We start from the raw sequence: 21,204 nt of genomic DNA on the forward strand, positions 1-21,204 counted from the left end.
CTTTTATCAAGAATGCGTGCATAAATCTTACCTGGAACATGCAGTATTATTTCCCATTTTATAGATGGAAAATATAATCTCTGCTTCAATCATCCAAAATACAACCTCCTCATCAGGCTTTCTGAATTATGAAGTGCAGCTGCCATAAAACTTTTATATCTCCATATTTAAACATTTCTAGTTGAATATCATCTACTCCAGCTGCCTTTCCACATTTCAGGCTGTTGATAGCTTTTTTACTTCAAGTGTTGAAAAGTACTCTGGATACATTCCTCTTGAATATTTTCTAGCATTGTATCAGTCCTTGATCCATCTGAGAATCTTTTAATCATTCTACATATCCAGAATATCTTCAGATATCTTTAGCTTGTTTTTATGTCACCTTTTATCATCTGATTCCTGTTATAATACTCTTTCCTCTATTTCAAAGCTTTTCAATAGACTTCAGAACATTTTGCCACATTCTTGACAATTATCTTCTATATTCTTGCTAGTCTTCTCATGACCTGTGATTAACTGCTTTTACAAATAGCTTACGTCTCTTACATTTTTCTATGTATTCTCTTAGGACATTTACTGACTTACTTTCTAGCACCTTTCGATGTGCTTCCTTCTTTTTTCATGCCTTCCTCTGTAAATTTTACATCCACTATTTTTACATGATTTTTCGATTCTTGCAAACAATTTTCCCACAATTTTCCTAGCTAAGTCAATGTTTTCTTAAGAGTGCCAGTAAATCTGCAAGATTTGATTCTTGTTGTCCAGATCTCACTTTTTCTTGTGAATAATTTGTTGACTACAGCTTCTCTGTAAATACTGCCCAACTTTAATTCTTTTCAAAACTTTCTTATATATTATTCTTTTCAATATGATATTCATTTTTATCTTGCTTAAAACTTAGTGATACTCATTTCCAATTTCAAATCTCAAACTGTTGTATGCTGATTCAGTAGTAGGATATTATTATTATTATTAATGCACAAGCACCTCCATGGAGTCATAAGATTCAACGTGGGAGACCCAAACTATCAACACAATATCTATCATACCTCTCCTTGAAACCATTAACAGACAAAGCCCTAACAAGTGATCCAGGCAACCCATTCAACTCAAAAGATAATTGCAATGCCGAAATGAACTTTGACATGTAAAGATAAGGATGTCATTTTGCCTCTTTACAAGGCCTGGATAAGACCTCACTTAGACTATTGTGTGCAGGTCTGGTCTCCTGGTTTCATTGTAATTCTGATACAGTGGAAAGAGTGCAAAGGAGAGTGTTAAAAATTATATCAGGATTGTGAAGACAGATTGAGAATTTGTAGACTGCAGACACTAGCAAACAGGAGAAAGAGAGATGATATGATTGATTTAAATTTCTGAAAGGGTCATACATGACTTAGTTGATGGAATTTTTCATTTTATGGAGGATGGGAAAAGGACAAGAGGACATCCTTGGAAGCTGAGAAAGAATGCTGCCAAGAAGGGAGTGAGATCTAGACTTCTCCCTCATAGAGTGGTGTGTGCAATTGGAACAGATTGCCATTGGATGTCATGTGTTAAAGCAGTGTGAATAAATTCAAGAACAAGCATGACAGCTGGTGCTCGTAGTATGTAGCCTCCCTCGATGAGTCCCTGACTCCCTACAAGATCAGGAAAATACGGAGGATGTGGAAGCTTTTCCCAGCCAAGTTCTTCAATCTTGGTATAGGTGATTCTTGCACTATGACAGCATGCATTATCATGGTGGAAAAACAACACCCTTTTGATTGACCAGAGAACGCCTTTTCTTTCAGTTTTCATTCAATTGATCAAGTTGTTCATAGCATACTTCAGCTGTGATTGTTTGGTTTTGTAGCAAGAGTTCAAAGTGTATAATTCCAGCCTTATCCCACCAGGCATTAAACAAAATCTTCTGAAGGTGAAGGTCTTGTTTTGGCTGAAATTTAGCCTGTTCCCCCTGAATGAACCCACTGCTTTGGTGCTTAACATTCTTGTAAAGTATCCACTTTTCATCATCAGTAACTACATGACTCAAAAACGAAGATTGAACGACTTGAGAATGAAGAGCAGCACAGATTTTGATGCGCTCTCTTCGATTGTTGTTCAGTTCATGAGGAACTTGCCCTTGCTGAGTTTAGACACTATTCCAAGTTCTTGCAAATGGCGATGGATGATCGATGACGATGAATTAAGATCTTTTGAATTAAGATCTAAATCTTCAACAGTTGCATTGGCATTTCTTGCAATATCAGCTTCCAGCATATCATTAATCAAGAGAGAAAGACACCCAGAGCAAGGGGAGTCTTTCAAGCTCAAGTCCTCGTCGAAATTTTTGGAACCATCGCTGGCACTTTTGCACATTCAAAACATTATCACCATACACATCTTGCACATTTTTTTTACAGTGTTAGCAGCATTGTTGCCTTTTTTGAACTCAAAGCATGATGTGCTCTTGGTGACCACCATAATAATAAAGGGTTATTTAAACAATAACTTATGCATGATGTTCTTGCAAGGTGGAATTCCTTAAAATGAGGTTGCCTCAGATTAGCAGTAGTTATAACACTTTAAAAATTCATGGTTTGACAAGCTGAGACACATTTGAACTAGTACAGTATAAAAAATGACATTACTTTTGGGATGACCCAATAGACAAGTGTGACCAACCCATCATAAAGCCATGCTGCTCTTCTGAGTATCATATTCTTATCCACTCATTCCTGAATTATCTTTTTTGATCAACTTTTCCAGTATTTTTACCGCCATTCCTGAAATAATGATTTGTCTACAATTTGCTACTACAAACTTAGATACCCTTTATGCAAAAGAATTATTCTGCCCTCCTTCCACTCTCTTGGGACTTGCCAGAGCTGAAACGTAAACAGCCTAGTCAAAGTCATTGCCAGTTTCCCTGCAAATTCTCTTAAAACACGAGCCGTCATCCCATCCAATCCTACAGCGGTATTTGCATTCAGATTCTGCAATATGTTAAGTACCTCCAATTCATCAACCTCTGTTTTCAAATCAGTTGTCACCTCTGCCATAACACAATATCTTCAATACTGGATGACATACTTTTGTAAAATGGTCACCCAATAGATCAACAATTTCGTCTATCTCTGTTACCTCGCTATCAACTGCACTCATCAATGTTGTCCTTCCATAGTCATTCTTCCTCCTAGTTGCCATAAAGCTAAAAAAAACTCTTTGGGATTTCCTTTTGCCTGCTTGACTAATTTCTTCTCATAATCTAATTTTGCCTTCCTTACCATGCTGGTCACCTGATATACCCTCCACAGTTTTTTTTATTATTTTTTTTTTGCAGCTCATACTTAATGATACCACACATCCAACTCCTGCCTGATTTACCCTCCTGACCATGGTATACAGTGCAATAATTCTGCCTACAGATATCCCCCAATGCACTGTGAACATCATGCTCTTGCAGATCTTTATGCTATGATACAGCTTCAAGCTGCCTCCTAAGTGTACCATAATAATCTGCCTTGCAGTTCCATATATATCCTTTCTTAACTGGAATTTCCACATGCTTTGCTACCTCCCAAATCAAGATCACATGTTCACTTTCCCTAATTACAGGCACTGTAGCCACCTCAGTTATGGACAGGTCTTCTGTTCCTATAACAAGATCCAACACTCATACCATGAGTCCTCACAATCATATTCTGCTTCAAGTAATTATCTGTCAGTAAGTGTATAAATTTCATTTCCTTCCATGTGATCTTTCCTCCTCCCAATTCAATGTCACCGAAGTTGAAGTCAGCCATAATAATTACTCAACTTGCACTCATTATACTAATCTACTGATGCACATCTTCTACTGGCCTATAGCAGCAACCTATATTATATAGTACTCTTCACTCAACCAGGATGAGTGAAGAGTACTATCGTAAGCAAAGCTGTGGATAAGATTAGTGGTGTTTGCAAGTAGGTCATTTATGAACATGAGAGTAGGTGATAGAATAGAGCCTTGAGGCATTCCAGCAATGATGTTAAAGTTCGAAGAGAAGGAGCCATCTACCATGGCTTGCAGAGAACGACCAGGGAGAAAGCTAGCTATCCAATTACAGAGGGTGGCAGGGAGACCAAAGGATGGCTATTTGTGAAGCATGCCATGATACCACACACGGTCAAAGGCTTTGGAAATGTCAAGGGCGAGAGCACAAGTTTCTCTGAACCTTTCCATGGTCCGGTAGTGAGTGATGTAACCTATGAGGTCAGCTGTGAATCTTGAATGGTGAAATCCATACTGGTAGTCACTGATTAATTGGTGGACATCTAAATAGTGGAGAAGTTGGCTATTGATGATTTTCTCCATTATTTTGGAGAGGACTGAGGTGATGGCAATTGGTTGGTAGTTTGATGGTAGACTTCTATCATTATTTTTAGGAATAGGATGGATAGGAAATTGCCTCCATGCAATGGGATAAGTACTAGATATGTATAATAGACTGTAGAGATGATGCAGGATGGGTGTTAATTCTGGTGCACAATGTTTAAGAACAAATGAAGAGATGCCATCAGGACCAGAAGATTTAAGTATCCAAGTTTTTTAGTAGTTTCCTGATTTCTTTTTTTTTGTTGAAAAACAAAAGGAGGCATACGGTGCTTGGATTCCAGTATGTTAGAACGTGATTTCCCTTGGACATCGATGTAGGAATTTGAGGAAAAGAGTGAGGTCAGGAGGTCAGCTTTATTTATGGGTAAAGTAACAGTGGTGCCATCAAGATAAGAGAGAGGGGTTGAAGTGCAGGAGAGCACAAGTTGTATACAACAGCCTTAGCGAGGGACCAGAAGGCATGGCTTCCATTTGAACAGGAGCCAAATTTTCAGGAGGCTTAGAAAGCAGATGAGGATTATGCCTTGAATAATTTCTGTAACTCGTTCACAGCGGGTGTTACAGTTAGACGAGCAGAAACAGTAGTCAGACCAAGAAAAGGAGAAGTAGAAATTCGGAGGTCAATCCCAGGCGACTCCTTTGTAGTGCCAGAGAATGCAAGGTTGGGAGTGGTTGGGGAAGGAGCGTTCTATGAGAGGAGAGACATACAAGATTGTGGTCAGAGTTGTCAAGAAGAGAGGTGACCTCTATAGTGTATCTGGAAGGAGAGCTGGTCAAAAAGAGATCCAGAGTATTTGGAGAGTGAAGCTGGTTATCAGGAATTCGAGTAGATAGATGTACGATTTGTGACAGGTTGTTACTTATAGCAAAGACTTCTTAGCGTGTATTGATTCATTAGCTATCATCACTCTCCTTCTCAGTTCACCTCTATCATAACATGGCAACAGACATACAAACTTCATCCTCTCATTTTTGTTTTTCTCTTTTTCCAGTAACTTTTTCACATCCTCCCTTATACAATACTTCTCACCTCTCAGGTCATTGGTTCAAGCTAAAACAATCAATTTTTTCATCTTCCCTTTCTGCATTCTGGCGGCATTACTAATATTAATTTTTGCATTAAAGAAACAAGATTTTGTAGTGCTTTTGTGAACTCATCACAGAATCGCCATAAACAATTTTCTGCTTATGCTCTTTCTCTTGTTTATTCTTACTGTTTTCTTTTTTGGATTCAGACCCCTTGCTTTTTTCTGTTCTCAGTTTAACTAATCTACTGCTGTTTTTGCAGCCTTTCAATCTCACTCTATGTCCCATGAAGGACTACATGCAAGCACGCGCTATTTCTTCATTCAGGTTTTCTATGTTTCCCTTAACTTCCATCATCATCACTGCACTTTCAGTATTATCACCAATATTTACATTTTTCAGTCTATACTCTCTGCTATCACGTAATTTTTTCTCTCCGCATTCACTCTCAAAACATTTATTACACATTCACTCACCAGTTTTGCTCTCCTTCCACAAATCTTTCAACTTTTGCAACTAATACAACTCACAAATTTTACACTGGACAAAATCATGCAAATTTAGCTTGCCCAACAAAGACAAGACTCTTGGCCACCAGCGTTCTGCTACACATAGTTGCTGTACCAACAATATATAGTTTAAGGAAATATACACATTTTACTTATGTCTAAATAACTGAGAGAAATATAAAGAGGAGGGAAGGAAAGCAAAAAAGAAAAAATGGAAGAAAATATATGCAGAGATAGAAAAGGAAAATGGAGAGAAAATAACATATAGAATAGCAAAGTAGAAAAGCAATAGCACAAAGGATTTCGAAAAAAACACCATAATAAAAGATGGAAATGGAGTCATATCAGTAGATGAAAAGAAGGTAAAGGCCAGATGAAAGGAATATTTTGCAGAGTTGTTAAATATAGAAAATGAGAAGCAGATGCTGGAGGAGCAGGAAAGCATAGAGGGGCTAGATATGGAAGTTACAAAGGAAGAGGTAATAGAAGCAATAATAAGAAAAATGAAAAACAACAAAGTACCAGGATCATCAGAAGTAATAATAGAAGTGATAAAAGCAGTAGGGGAAGAAGAAATAGACTTGACCTGTGAACTATTTAATAAAGTGTGGAGACAAGAAAAGATACAGGAGGACTGGAAAAGGAGCTTTGTAGTACCTATTTACAAACAAAAAGGTGACATACTAGGCTGTGGAAACTATAGAGGAATAAAACTTACAGAATACCTACTAAAGACATTTGAAACAATAGTGGATAAGACAATGAGAGAAATAGTGGATATTAACAAGATACAATGTGGTTTCATGAAAGGGAAAGGAACAATAGATGCAATCTGTATGATGAGACAACTACAAGAAATGTACCTCAAGAAAAATAAAAGGCTTATCCTTATATTTGTAGACCTGGAAAAGGCATATGACAGAATACCAAGGGACCTAATCTACTAAGCCCTCAGAAGGAAGGGTGTAACAGAAAAATCAGTAAGGATTATAAAAGCAAATGTCTGAAAAAACTGAGACAGCAGAAAATGCAAGCATTGAAACAGAGTTTTTTGACATCAAAGTGGGCTTGCATCAAGGGTCAGCACTGAGCCTGTTTCTATTTGTGATTATTTTAGACGCACTCAGTGAAGAAGTAGCCAAAAGTACAGCATGGAATATATTATTTGCAGATGACTTGGCTATCACAGGTGAAACTGTAGAAGAGCCCCAAAAGTGCTGTTTATATCTCCAACAAGGATCAGTTTTTTTCATCCTCTTTTGTTTGCTGTTTTCTCTAACAATTCAAAAATTTCATCCAATTGTTCCAACCCCTTCCTTAGGAACCTTCTGTGGGACCAAAAAGGTTCCTAAGGAAGGGGTTCCACAAATAGGTCTCATTGTTTAGTTTCCCATTTTGAAATGTGCTTATATAACGTACTTAACTGTCTGCCAATCAAGAAGTTTTCTTCATGTTTAGTGTTGAATGTCCTCACTATTCCTTTTCATTATTGTCAAATATAACATTCATAGTATTATTTAGCAGGATTTCAGTCTTCCTCTTAGGTCTTTTGCCAATTCAGCTTCTTTTTCTAGTGATGCTTCTTATGCTGATGATGCCTATCTTAAATTCTGCTATGTTGAATATATTCTAGTAGATAACTTTGCACTGTTCATTTTGGTCCCCTGATGAAATCACTGAGACCTTGTTTTATTGACCAATGCTCCAGCTGGCATGAAACTTCATGGGAGATACGAAGATCCTTGATATTGTACTATCATATTTGTTTCTGGTTTAAATCAATACAAAACACAACCTGGTCAGCTAAGTCCCAAATTGTCAGCCACTCATCATTCGTTCAGTATCCAGAGGATACCTACTAATGAAACAGACCATGTGAAGGCAAGGATTGGACATTTAGTCAGAAGCCCTTGTCAGTTCTCCATACTCCTTAAACATTATGGGGAGGTTTCCTCCCAGTTATATCTCATTTCAACCCCTACACAACATCCACTATATTTAATTAAATCACATTAAAATGTAAATTAAGTGCATTTTAAATGTATTCAGTACAATCCATAGCTTATGAATGATTGTAATTAAATTTGATTGTTGATTATAAATTAAAAATCACAAAATGAATTTTTGCTATTTATAACTTGACAGGATTATTCAACAAAATTCTTCATTGATAACAAACATACCTAGAAGTAAGACTGCGAACTATTTCTTCATCCCTCTTTGCTTGCCTTTCTTCCTCCAAGAGGCGAGCCATTTGTTCCTGGTTCTCTTCGAGTTCTTTCCTTAGCTGACTCTCTTTAATAAGCTTCATTTCCGCTTCTGCTCTGGCCTAATATGTTTTGGTTTCATTAAAATTCAAATATAAAAATTAATATTTTTTTTTCTGTTCCAAATAATATTTTACAATGTTTGAAAGCTATTTGATTACTAAAAATTACTTAGCTAGTAAATCTTACCTATTATATTATCATTCATTTGATAATAATATGTATCATAATATTATATTACCAACAGGGCTCGAAAAATGTTGTGCTGGCTCACAGAGAGATAAATATCTCATTTGTCAAATGTATGGGTGTTCTCTACCACAGTTGCCTATTATATCATTCTGGTTAATGATATAGCTAATGTTTACCCGGTATAACTACCAGTTTTGAAATAAATATGTAAACTGCTTATGCATTAACGTGTTTTATCAATCTGTGAAGAAAAAAATTCATGCATTTCATAAGTGATACAAGACCATTTATTGTTATTTTTAGTTAATTTTTCACTACATTTTTACTTCTAACACTGTAATAATATTTCCTGAATCGTTTTTATGGAAAAAAAGCAACAATTTATTCTTTGCCATTATAAGCAAACATTGAAAATGCACAGTATCATAAAAATTTCAATAAAATAAAACCCTTCTTTTTCAACCTGGATCAGTTGGACAAAGATCTGCCCCAATTTTCTCCATTCCATTTGCAACTTTTTCATTCACTGCATTCCATCAATCCTAACAAATTCATCTTGCCATCTCTTTCTTGGTCTTCTCCTTGGCCTATTGCCATCCATAGGTCTCCATTCTTTTAATAATGTAGGGCATTTTGTGTTGTTATATCTTGCAATATGTACAGTCCATCCCATGTTGAATGCATAATGTAACTGACGATGTCCTGTACACCTGTTTTCAACCTTATCAAATGGGAGAGCCTCCTGACTTTGTGTGTCACACTATCATATTCCTTTCTATTCTTCTTTTGATACCTTTCACTTTGTGAACTGCAATATAATTACAGGTAAGAAATATGACTGAGAGTTTTCCTTCTCAAGTTAATGGGAATATCACCTTTGAAGATATCTTTCATCTTCCTAAATGCCATCTAGCTTATCTGTATCATTTTTTTTTTCGTCCATTCAGTCTTATGATTAGTCCGAAAAACACATGATTCTACCCTCTCCACTTCTGTCTTACAGTATAATTCTTTTTGGTGTTAAAGTGTCATTTATCATTACTTTTGTTTATATATATCTTCAATCCGTTTTGACTAAACATTTGAGCTACCTCCCTTAATTTTATTTCTAGGTCTTCTGCAAAGAGAACTACAGATAATCCCCGTATAACATGGCATTCCTACAACACATTCTCGCTCTAACACAGTTCGAGAACTGGGGGAAATCCCCATACAACAGGGGACGTGATGAGAGCTTTTAAGAGCAAGCACCATCTCATTCAATATTTTTCATTTGAGCATGTATCATGTCAGATTTGCATACAGAATTTTAGAATTTGTTAGAATTTTAAATTAATTTTGTTTTTAAGGTTTAAAAAATAAAGAATAAAGAGCCGTGGACCAAAGGATGTAGTAGAGGCATGGCAAGCTGGCTACATTATTATGCCAGTAACTTTCATGAGCAGGAGAAAATCTACAAACCGAGATAGTGCTACTGCATACAGGACAACCGACGCGCCTACTCAAAGACCACATAGAGTAGGTGAGAAATCAGCAATGTGGTCAGCCAAGGATATGAAACATGTAGCCACCCTCAACATAAGATCACTATACCGGCTTGAAAAATTGCAATTAGTCCAGGAAAATTTAAAAAGACTGAAATGGAGTATTTTAGGTTTATCAGAGCCACATTGGTGTGGAGATGGATTCATGGATTTACCAGAAGGAAGACTGTACTTCTCAGGAAGAAAAGATAACATACACAGAGAAGAAGTTGCATTATTAATTGAAAAGAAACTTACACACTCAGTAACTGAAATAAACCCAGTGTCTCCTAGAATAATCACAGTCAAACTTCAAGCAAAAGAAAAGGGTCAAACAATTAAAATATTCCAAATATATGCACCAGACAATAACCATTCAGAGGAAGAAATAGAAAATTTTTATGAAGAACTACAACAGGAAATAGATAATCCCAAAAATAGAGAACTCATGAGTGATGGGAGATTTTAATGCTAAAATAGGACAGTTCACAGCAGACAAAAAAGATGTGATGGGGAAATTTGGATACGGAGAGCTTAACGACAGAGGAGAACAATTACTCCACTTCTGTAAAGCAAATGATCTAATGATTACAAAAACATTGTTCTATCAACGCCCTAATAATAAATATACATGGACGTCCCCAGATGGTAATATAAAGAACTGCATAGACTATATCATTATAAACAAACAATGGAAAAGATCAGTAAATAATGTACGAACGTTAAAAAGTTTTGATTTTGACACTGACCACGAAACATTAACTACCAAAGTGAAGATAAAATTCAACGGGAAAAACAATATCAGAAAAGAGGAAAACATCAACCTATCAAAACTAAAAGATAGCTCAAGAAGAAGTCGATTTTTAGAACAGATGTGCTTGAAATTAAAACCCTCCATCTTCCAGAACAGCGGAAAATACTGGGAAGAAGGAAAAGAAACAGTGTTATCAATTGCAAAAGACACTCTAGGTTCCAAACCCAAAATAAACAAACAGTGGATAACCCAAGAAATCATAGCTACCATAGAAGAGAAAAGAGAGTCCAAGATACTTGCAAACCAACAAAACAATGAAGATAATAGAGAAAAATACAGAGCACTAAAAATAAAGTTGATAACCTATGCAAAAAAGCCAAAGAAAAATGGTTAGAAGAAAAAGCTAAGAAATGCCAAGAAGCATACCAACAAAACAACCTAAAAGTCTTCCATGATACTGTAAGAGAAATTACAAAGGAATTCTCAGCAAAAGCAGTAACAATGATAAACAACAGGATGACTGAAACCGGGAATATTAAATATATAAGAAAAATCTGGTCAAACCATTTTAAGACTGTCTTCCACCAAGGAAACAAAACTACAATGCCAACAATAGAAGAAAATAATGATCACCCAAAAATTTTACAAGAAGAAGTTAGATACGCAATAAAACAGATGAAAAACAATAAAGCACCAGGCATTGATACTGTCCTTACTGAATTGTGGTCATATGGAGGCAGCATATCAATAGAATATTTAACAACCCTATTCAATAAAATATTACAAACAGGAGAGATCTCAGATGACTGGAGAACTGGAAAGATCATCCCAATATACAAGAAAGGAGACAAAAGAGACTGCAGAAATTACAGACCAATCAATTTACTCCTTCACACCTATAAAATATTCATAAGAATTATACAAAATAGATTAAAAAACACCTATGAAGAAATGATAGGCATAAAACAAGCTGGTTTCTGAGGAAACTATTCAACAATAGACCAAATTTTCACACTGCACCAACTAGCAGAGCTCAGCTGGGAAGACTATATTGTTGTTTTGTAGACTTTAAACAAGCTTTCGATAACATCAACAGAGAAATCCTTCTTAAAGTTCTACTAGAAAAAGCAATAGACAAATATATAATACAGTTTCTGATAAAATATTACTCTAAGAAATGCAACAATTAAAAAGGACACACTCACAAACAGAACCCATAGAGATCCAAAAAGGAGTAATGCAAGGATGCCCATTATCCCCATGCCTATTCGACATATATCTAGAAGAAGTTGTAAAGAAGGCAATAGACAATGGGCCTGGAATCAATGTCAATGGTTTAAACATAAATAATATCAAATATGCAGATGATCTCATCCTTCTTGCAAGAACCCCAAATGAACTACAAAAGTTGACTAGCTAAACAAAACCTGTAAAACATAATTATACAAAAGACAAAAGTGATGAAAATAGGGAGGAACGGAACTACCATCTCAGCCACTCTAAACGGAGAACAAACAGAACAAGTAGACAACTTCATATACCTTGGATCAAAACTAACAGAAACAATAGATGAACTCAAAACAATCAAACACAGAATAGCGATAGGATGGACCACCATGGGAAAATTACAGAAAATCTGGAAAACAAACGAGATATCTAAGCAAGCCAAAATCAAATTATATGAAGCAATAATTATACCAACAGTCATCTATGGAGCAGAAGCATGGACAGTTAAATAAAGAGAGGAGAAAAAACTGCTGGCATTTGAAATGAAATGCTTAAGAAAAATAAATAGAACAAGTTGGATAGAAAAGAAAACAAACATCACAGTCAGACAAGAACTATTGTATAAAAAGACAATAGTAGAAAAAATTAGAAAACAACAACTGAGATGGTTTGGACACATGTACGCATGGATGCAGACAGACTTCCTAACGTCCTAATCAATACTTTTCCAACTGAAAAAAGAAGACCCGAAAGACCAAGAATTACCTGGCTGAAATTAATAAAGAACATCTCGGGATGCAGAACATATAAGGAACTTTTTCGAACAGCAAGGAATAGAGAAGACTGGAAGATCCTGCTCAAGAGAAGACTCAACCCGTCTTAGACAGAAGAGAAGGAGAAGAAGAGTATTAAACATATTTTAAGACTTTCACTGTTTTCTTCTTTGTACTATTCGTTGTATGTATTATTTGTATATATTATTGAACCTTTTTTTAAAGAAGTGTTAAATATTTCTTTTTTGTGAATTAATTTGTAGCCTTGAAAATGTCCTTCGAAAGTAAAAAAAGTACCTCTTAAAAGACATTTCATCTCGCTAGAATTAAAAATACAGATTTTGGATCGTCTTAAAAAGGGGGAAAAAGTATCATATGTTGCAAAAACCTTGGATTTAAATGAAGCAACAATCCAGACCATATAGAAAAATTAACAGAAAATTAGAGCTTCTGTTGCTGCAGGTTGTTCTATCTCTGCAAATATGACAGTTCGTCCCAGAGCACCAATACTTGAAAAAATGGAAAAAGCTCTTAGTATTTGGATTGATGACTGCTCACAAAAAATGGATCCCACTGGACACCAATGTTATTAAACATAAAGCTTTAAAAATTTACAATTACTTAAAAGAAAATGGAGAATCTGCTATTAACCCCGACTTTGTTGCTAGCAAAGGTTGGTTCAGAAAGCCATTTTAGAAAAAGCTTTTCATTATAAAACATAAAAATACAAGGGGAAAGCGCATCAGCTGATAATGAAGCTGCCAAAACTTATCCAAAGGAATTGCAAAAAATTATTGAACAGGGTAGATATACAACATATCAGGTTTTAAATGCTGATGAGATGAGCCATTGGTGGAAAAAAATGCCCAAGAGAACATTTAATTCAAAAAATGAAAAAGTTGCACCAGGTTTTTTAAAGCATCAAAAGACCATGTAACATTACTTATGTGCAGTAACGCTTCAGGCGATCACATGGTAAAACCCATGCTAGTTTATAAATCCCTCAATCCTCGTGCAATGAAAAATAAGAGTGCTTTACCGATATACTGGACAGCAAATAAGAAAGCTTGGGTAACTACTAATTTTTTTTAAAAAATGGTTTCTAAACTGTTTTGTATCAAGTGTGGAAAACTACTTAAAGCAGAAAAATCTAGATTTTAAAGTTCTACGGATATTGGATAATGCTCCCAGCCATCCGAAAGATTTAAATCACCCAAATGTCAAAATAATTTTCTTACCACCAAATACAAGTTCATTACTTCAACCGTTAGATCAGGGAATTATAGCTGCATTTAAAACTAATTACATCAGGAAATCATTGCAATGGGTTTTGAATAAAGATGACGACAAATCTATCAAAGTAATGGAGGCATGGAAACTTTTTACAATTTTGGACTGTATTAATCTCATAACTTCATCCATCAAAGAAATAAAACCAACAACGTTAAATACCTGTTGGAAAAATATATGGCCAGAGTCAGTTCAAAGCGAAAATCTAATCAAGCCAGCAGAAAAGTACTATTATTGCATCCACAGAATGGATGCAATAATAGAACTTGCTAAGTCTCTCTAAGAGGGGAAGGTTTTGACGATATGAATAACGAAGATATTCAAGAATTACTAGTGGAAGAAGATACTGATGAAGCAAATTTGGTGGAAACGACATCTGGAATAAACCAAATTAATTTAGAGAATGATAGCATAGATGGAAATGATAAAATTAAACATTTTATCCCACAACCATAAAGAAAGGCCTAGACTTAGCCAAACAATTGGAGTTATATTTTCTAAATGAAGATCCTTCCACTGAAAGAAGTACAAAATTTAAGAGAGAACTTCACAAGTGCTTAGCTCCATACAACGAAATTTATAAAGATCTCTCAGCTAAAAAGCAAACAATCGAAAATAACAGATTTTTTGCAAAAAAGTAGAGCATAGAACTCAAGATGCTGAAGAAAGCTCAGAAGATGAGGATATTTTGCCAGAAAGAAAATGCCCTCGTTTAACGGTGCTTAGTAGTGATGACAAAGAAAACGTGTGATTATGTAAACATTATGTAATACTTTTGATCAATTACTGTTTTAATAAACATACATTTCTCTTGGTTATAAAAAGAAAATGTTTTTTTTTAACTTTTGGAACCTAACCCTCTTTTTTGTACTAGTTCTTTGTTTCGTATAACACAAATTCGCATAACATGGAAATTTTTAGGAATCTAACGACCATGTTATACAGGGGTTACCTGTATTTCATCAGAAAAACAAAGATGAGTCAAAATCTTATGCAGCTGAATAACAGAAGTGGCATAACTATACACACGAACGCGCACACGCACACACTTCAAAGTTTCTAGATATTTCTTCTATTACCATTTTTGAACAATAATTCTAGAAGAGCTGAAGTTATGATGGAATCGAATGCTTTTTCCAAGTCCATAAAGGCTAAACAAAGAGGTTTGGTCTAGCCTTTATGGATTATGTTCATTTGTCTGTTCTGTAGTTTTTCTAAGAGTCTGGATATAATCAATGGTAACTGTAATTATGTCGAAATCCTGCTGCTCCTCGGATTGCACATACTTGAGCCATTGCATTATTCTGTTATTTATTACTTTTGTAAATGTTCTGTATACTGTTGGTCATAAAGTGATGGGCCTATAATTTTTAATATCCTCCTTTTAACATTTTGTTTCTGTAAATAATTATCATCAATGCATTGTTCCATGCCTCTGGGATTTTTCTCAGTTTTAAACAGAGTGTAAAGAGTATTTCCAAGTAATCAGTCACTGTCTTCCCTCCAAATTTCAACAATTCCACTTGACTTCCATCTTCACCTGAAGCTCTTCCCTGCTTCATTGTTTTCACAACTACCTTTTCTTTCATAAACTTTGTCCATGCCCAACTGACAATTTTTCGTGAAGTTGATTGTCTCTAAATTTCTATCACTGTAAAGTGCTTCATAATATTCTTTAACTCTATTTAGAGTGACATAACATTCTTTCCCTTTAGAGTGACAATTTCTTTTTTTCCTATTGCCAAAGCCCTTCTCAGAACTTTCATATTTTTATCATGTTCAATGAAAAACAAAAGCTTTAGGTCTACACATAACTACATTAACACATTTCTGAATTCTGATTGGCTCTGAAACATTGTTGGATGGAAAGGGCTGGTGATGTCATATGACACAGCAGCAACTCAGACAAGGAATCGAGAAACATTTAGGAATCAATATAATGAAATATTTTGAGGAAAGAAGATAAAATAATAGTAAAACACTCTAGATTGGAACCCACAAAATAAAAGAAGATGAGGAAGGCCAAGAGAAACATGGAAAAGAACAATACTGAAAGAAATAGCAAATATTAATAAAAACTGGAACCAAGTAAAAGCAGAAGCAAAAAACAGAGTCTGGTGGAAAATGGTGGTGGAAGACCTATACTCCCAGGTGGAGTGAAGAGGATTAACCCTCCTACCAGCCGAGGTGGATGAAATAGCCAGATCATCCCAGCATTTTTCATAGATCAAAACTTCATCGGTATTCTACCTTTTATCAAGTATTTACCCTCCTCTGCCATTAATCCCTTAAACGGTGATTTTAGCGCCATTAGTGGATTAACTGTGCCTTGGAGCGACTTTTGTGTGTCACTTGTCTTTACATGTACTGTGTTACTTGAAATTTCCTTTACTGCACTAGAATATTTGATCCGTTTTTTTTTTTTTTTTTTAATATAAAGTCTTTTTCTGCACAATTTATTGTGCAGAAAAGACTTTGTATAACTTTATTTATTTTGGTAGATGTGAAACTCATTTTTATTGTCTTTTTCTAAAAATAAAAATGAGTTTCACATCTGCCAAAATAAATAATGAATCCTGAAATGACCACAAATCAGTTTGCAATTAATATATTTTTAAATAACATTTAGTGAAATAAATATGACATTTTGCTTTCTTTCTTTGCAAAATACCTTTATATGGATCGCCACATTTCAATTTTAGGAACAATTTTTTTTTTTATGAATAACAAATGATTATAAACTGCATTACTCGGTTTCTGATTGTGTCTTTTTTAGTATCAAAAATGTATATATTTTATCAGAGACTCTTCGCCTTCTTTTGCTTAAAATTGCAAAATATTTTTTTTTTTTTTTGTAGGATGCACATTACTATAATATCTAGTGCTTAACCACTGTAGATATGTTGAAAATATAACAGGAAGGATATCCTGTATGGAATGATTCAAAATTTATGCTCATTTTTAAGATTTTTTACTGACCCCCCCCCCCCCTTTCCTGCAACTCAAGTTACACAACTACTTTAAATTTCTACTGGTTTGAAAGCTTTCAGACAGTATTCAAAATCTCTTATTTCAAAGACTTAATTCTGTATGTTAGTCAAGTAAATACTAGTTTAATATCCATTTTTATACCATTTAATATACAATGATATAATATGTGTCGCAAGTGCAACATTTTATTTGTTGAGATATTTAACATAATTTTCATAAATAAAACGTTGCGCTTGCAACATACGTTGCAACATATCATTGTATCATGCACAGTGATAACTTTACATAATTTTTAGAATTATCGGTTAGTTTCCTAGTTTTTGTTACTTTCTATTGCTTACCAGTGTATTCATTTGTAAATGCTGACAGATATCAGTCAGTGATATCTGTCACTGACTGATATTACATACAGAATTAAGTCTTTAATTTATTAATACTAGTGGTCAAGAAAAAGGTCGTAATATGAATAGAATCGACGAAATCACAAAACGAAAGGTACACAATCTTAAAAGTTTAAAATGTAGGAAGCTAGGTATTTGAACCATTTGACATTCTTAAAAAGGTGTCGCGACAACAACGTTACACCAAAATTTCTTTGCCGAAAACAACTTTTTAAGTCAAAAAAAAGCTAATATCATTTACCTCAATACAGCATTCGCTCTACTTAGAGAAAGAATTTGTCATTTGAGACTCATACTCAACCAAATAGGCTCCCATTGCTATGACTTATTCGCAGACATTTCTAATATCCTAGATGAAGAAACTTGGCAACTTTTGGACAACATGATTCAAAAAAGTTATACAAAAACTTTCAATCAAAGTAAAAAGATACAAATTAAAAAATTTAACGAACTATATGATAATCACACAAACTCCAAACCTTCCCTACCAGACAACCAAACAGGTCATTGTGAACCAATCTAATCACATCTTAACAAAACCAGAGATTTCTATTCTCAAAAAAGGATTCCATTTTGCCTTGAAACCAACTACTATTCCAAAAATGGACTTTATCTGCAACTTATTTAAAGCCTTCTCATTATTTCCACACACAATAGCCAATGACTTACGATTAAAAAGCAGTGAAATCCTCTCTGCTCCCTCAAGATATTCTCACACCAAATCTAGCACTATGGAAAGAAAAGTACTACTGAAATTAAGGAACAACAAAGAAATTGTTATAATGAGAGCAGACAAAGGCAACAACACTGTCATCTTAAATATTACGGAATATGAAGAAAAGATCAATAATCTATTATCAGACACATCTGTCTATGTTGTTCTTAACACAGATCTTACTCACAAAAACCATCTTGATACCAATGAACTATTACGTGATATGACCAACTGGCCGGTGGACTTAATCAAAAAACTAAAATCTATGCATCCATTAACTCCAAGACTTTATGGTGTTCCAAAAATCCATAAAGAAGGAACACCATTGCGACCAATAGTAGATGGTATCCATTCCCTTACTTACAGACTAACAAAATATCTAGCCAAAATGTTACAAGAACACATTCATAACACGGATTCTTATATCAAGAACTCCCAACATTTCCTGGAGAAATTAAAACACATCAGTTTCTCTGAAGATAATATTATGGCTAGCCTGGATGTCACATCTCTGTTCACAAATATCCCAGTTTCAGAAGTCATCAACATCTTAGAAAACTTGTTCCCACCCAACATCGCCAAGTTGTTCAAGCATTCCTTAACTTCAAATTATTTTACATGGCAAAAAACCTACTACAAACAACTCTCTCTCCTTCTCGTGCCGACCTATTCTTAGAAAATCTAGAAACTCAAATTTTATCCCAAATTACCCCAAAACCAACCGCATGGTTTAGGTATGTTGACGACATCTTCATCATTTGAAATCACAAAAAAGAAGAATTAATAGATTATCTAAACAAAATTAATTGCTTCCACAACACCATCAAGTTCACATTGGAACTAGAAAAAGATAATAAACTTAAACTTCCATTCCTAGATGTCTTTATTAAGAAACAAACTGACAATAGCATAACCTGTCAGTATATAGAAAACCTACTAACACTGGATGCTACCTCCATTTCGCCTCGTCTCACCACATATCGCAGAAACTCAGCATTATCCATATGCTCAAAAAAAGAGCTATACAGTGTACCACAGACCCTAGCGACCTACAAGAAGAATTAATGAAAATATCCAAAGATCTATCCCTAAATGGCTACCCCTACAAGAATCATCAATAAGATTCTCTTTAGTGACATACCGCAAAGACGAGATGAAACCCAATACATCAGCTATATAACAGTTCCATTTGTTAGTGCCATATCCAAAAATTAGCTCTTCTTCTAAAACCATATAATATCAGAGTAACCTTCAAACCTATTGAGACTATTCAAAAGTTTATAAGATCACCGAAAGATAGCCATCCTTTCTACAAATAGCAGTATTAATTACATCGGAAAGACATCTAGAAGTTTTGATACAAGAAAGAAAGAACACATAGCCTATATAAGGAATAACAGACAGGATGTATCTGCGATGTTTTTTGTGTTCAGATAATCCGGAATGGGAATATTGCAATCCCTGAAGTGCAATATTCCCATTCTGGATTATCTGAACACAAAAAAACATCGCAGCATCAAAAAGAAAAATAAAACACAGAGTGCAGGTAAGACAGAAATTGCAGCTCACACCCTTGAACTGAAACATATCCCCTAAATCAACAAGGCCATAATCATAGACAAACAAAACAATGAAACAATGCTTAGAATATCCAAAACTATTGCCATAAAATGCGATGAAAATTCAATCAACGTCCACTGCCCCTACCTAATTTCCAAATGTTGGACGATCCAGAACTTACAAATTAAGCCACGCCTCCGGCCATTTAGCGACACCAAACGTACTTATTTGGCAGATTCAACTTCCAGTCTTGACATAGCCCTACATTCATTCCAAAAATGTTCCGATGGTGGTCAGTCGATTGAAACGGTCCACATCCCCCGTTAACGCTCTCTCCTGTCCCAGTTTCCCCATAAGTAAACCCTTCCCTTTCTCTCCTCCTCCCCCCCAATATGTGCCCCTAAACACAATAGTGTGTGTGTATATATATATATAATCAAAATTGGAGATCTTAATCTCAGCTCTTTACTTGATGCAAATGATGTTATACTTCTAAATAAATCCGCTACGAGTCTGCACGATTCCCTGACTAAAGTGAATAGCTGTTGTAATAGATATGGTATGAAGGTCAGCATTAAAAAAGACAAAGACAATGAAAACAGGCAGAAACATTGAAAATATCAACTGCATTTTGAATGGAGAATCTATAGAACAAATAAAACATTTCACATACTAATGCACGATTTTTAGTGAAGATGGTAAATTAAATATGGAAGTAGACAACAGAATCAACAAAGCTGGTATGGTAGGAAGTCATTTGAATAAATTTATATGGAATATGACAGAAATTAGCCAAAACACTAAATTAGCTATATACAAGACAGTAGTCAAGCCAATTTAACTTATGGATCTGAGAGACCCTTCCCCCCCCCACACACACACACACTACCTTTCAGAGAAGTGATTACTCAAATCTATCACCATTCCATATATCCAGGGTACATGTGAAAAATTAACAAATATCCTAAGGAAATACAACCTTACAACTACTTACAGACCACATGAAAAATTGGCATTCCTTATCTTCTCCACCAAAGACCAGTCACATTTGCTAAACTTACCAGGTCCTTTGCAGTTGCAAACTGTCCTACTATGGCCAAACAGACAGGATAGCCAATATCAGAATTTCTGTACACATGAATATTTAGTCTACATCTGATTCCACCATTACAGCCATTCTAAACTTGCTGACCATGCTTTGGACAGGCTACCCGGTAAGAAGGCCACTTTATTGAGCTGCAGCAAATACAAATACAAGAGATTTCTCAAATCTGCCTCAGCCCTGATAAAGTTTTCTAACCTCAACAAATGTGGGTGCATAAAACTTTTGGGAAAGCATTCAGCCTTCAGCCCAACAGCCAAGACCACCCAATTTAGTCCATTAGGGAACACATCATCATTCAGGACTCTAGGCACGATTTGGGATGCCTTTCTTCAACTTCATTTGCCCAGTGTTAGTGCCTACGTGCACACGCTGTACAGTCATTGATGGAGATGTAACGTTGTGAAATATCAGAATTATTAAAGTTATTATAATTAATATTTAGTACACATTGTGATCTCCTGAAAAATAATAGTTATTTCTTCTTTTCTGTGACAGTCTCTAACTGTTTGAG

The 21,204-nt window shown here is 35.1% G+C and overlaps 1 protein-coding gene across 1 annotated transcript in view; it reads right to left on the reverse strand.

The window, feature by feature from the left end:
• The window catches only part of LOC150094105 (switch-associated protein 70-like), a 164,053-nt gene that overhangs the window by 24,987 nt on the left and 117,862 nt on the right, over positions 1–21,204 (reverse strand). Inside the window, exon 6 of the mRNA XM_090411885.1 lies at positions 8,079–8,224. Coding sequence (XP_090268011.1) covers positions 8,079–8,224 — 146 coding nt within the window. The remainder of the gene's footprint in view (positions 1–8,078; positions 8,225–21,204) is intronic.

Source organism: Typopeltis vanoorti, chromosome 22, assembly GCF_054136105.1.
Source record: "Typopeltis vanoorti isolate ZY-2024b chromosome 22, IOZ_Tvanoo_1.0, whole genome shotgun sequence".
NCBI classification, from domain to species: Eukaryota; Metazoa; Arthropoda; class Arachnida; order Uropygi; family Thelyphonidae; genus Typopeltis; species Typopeltis vanoorti.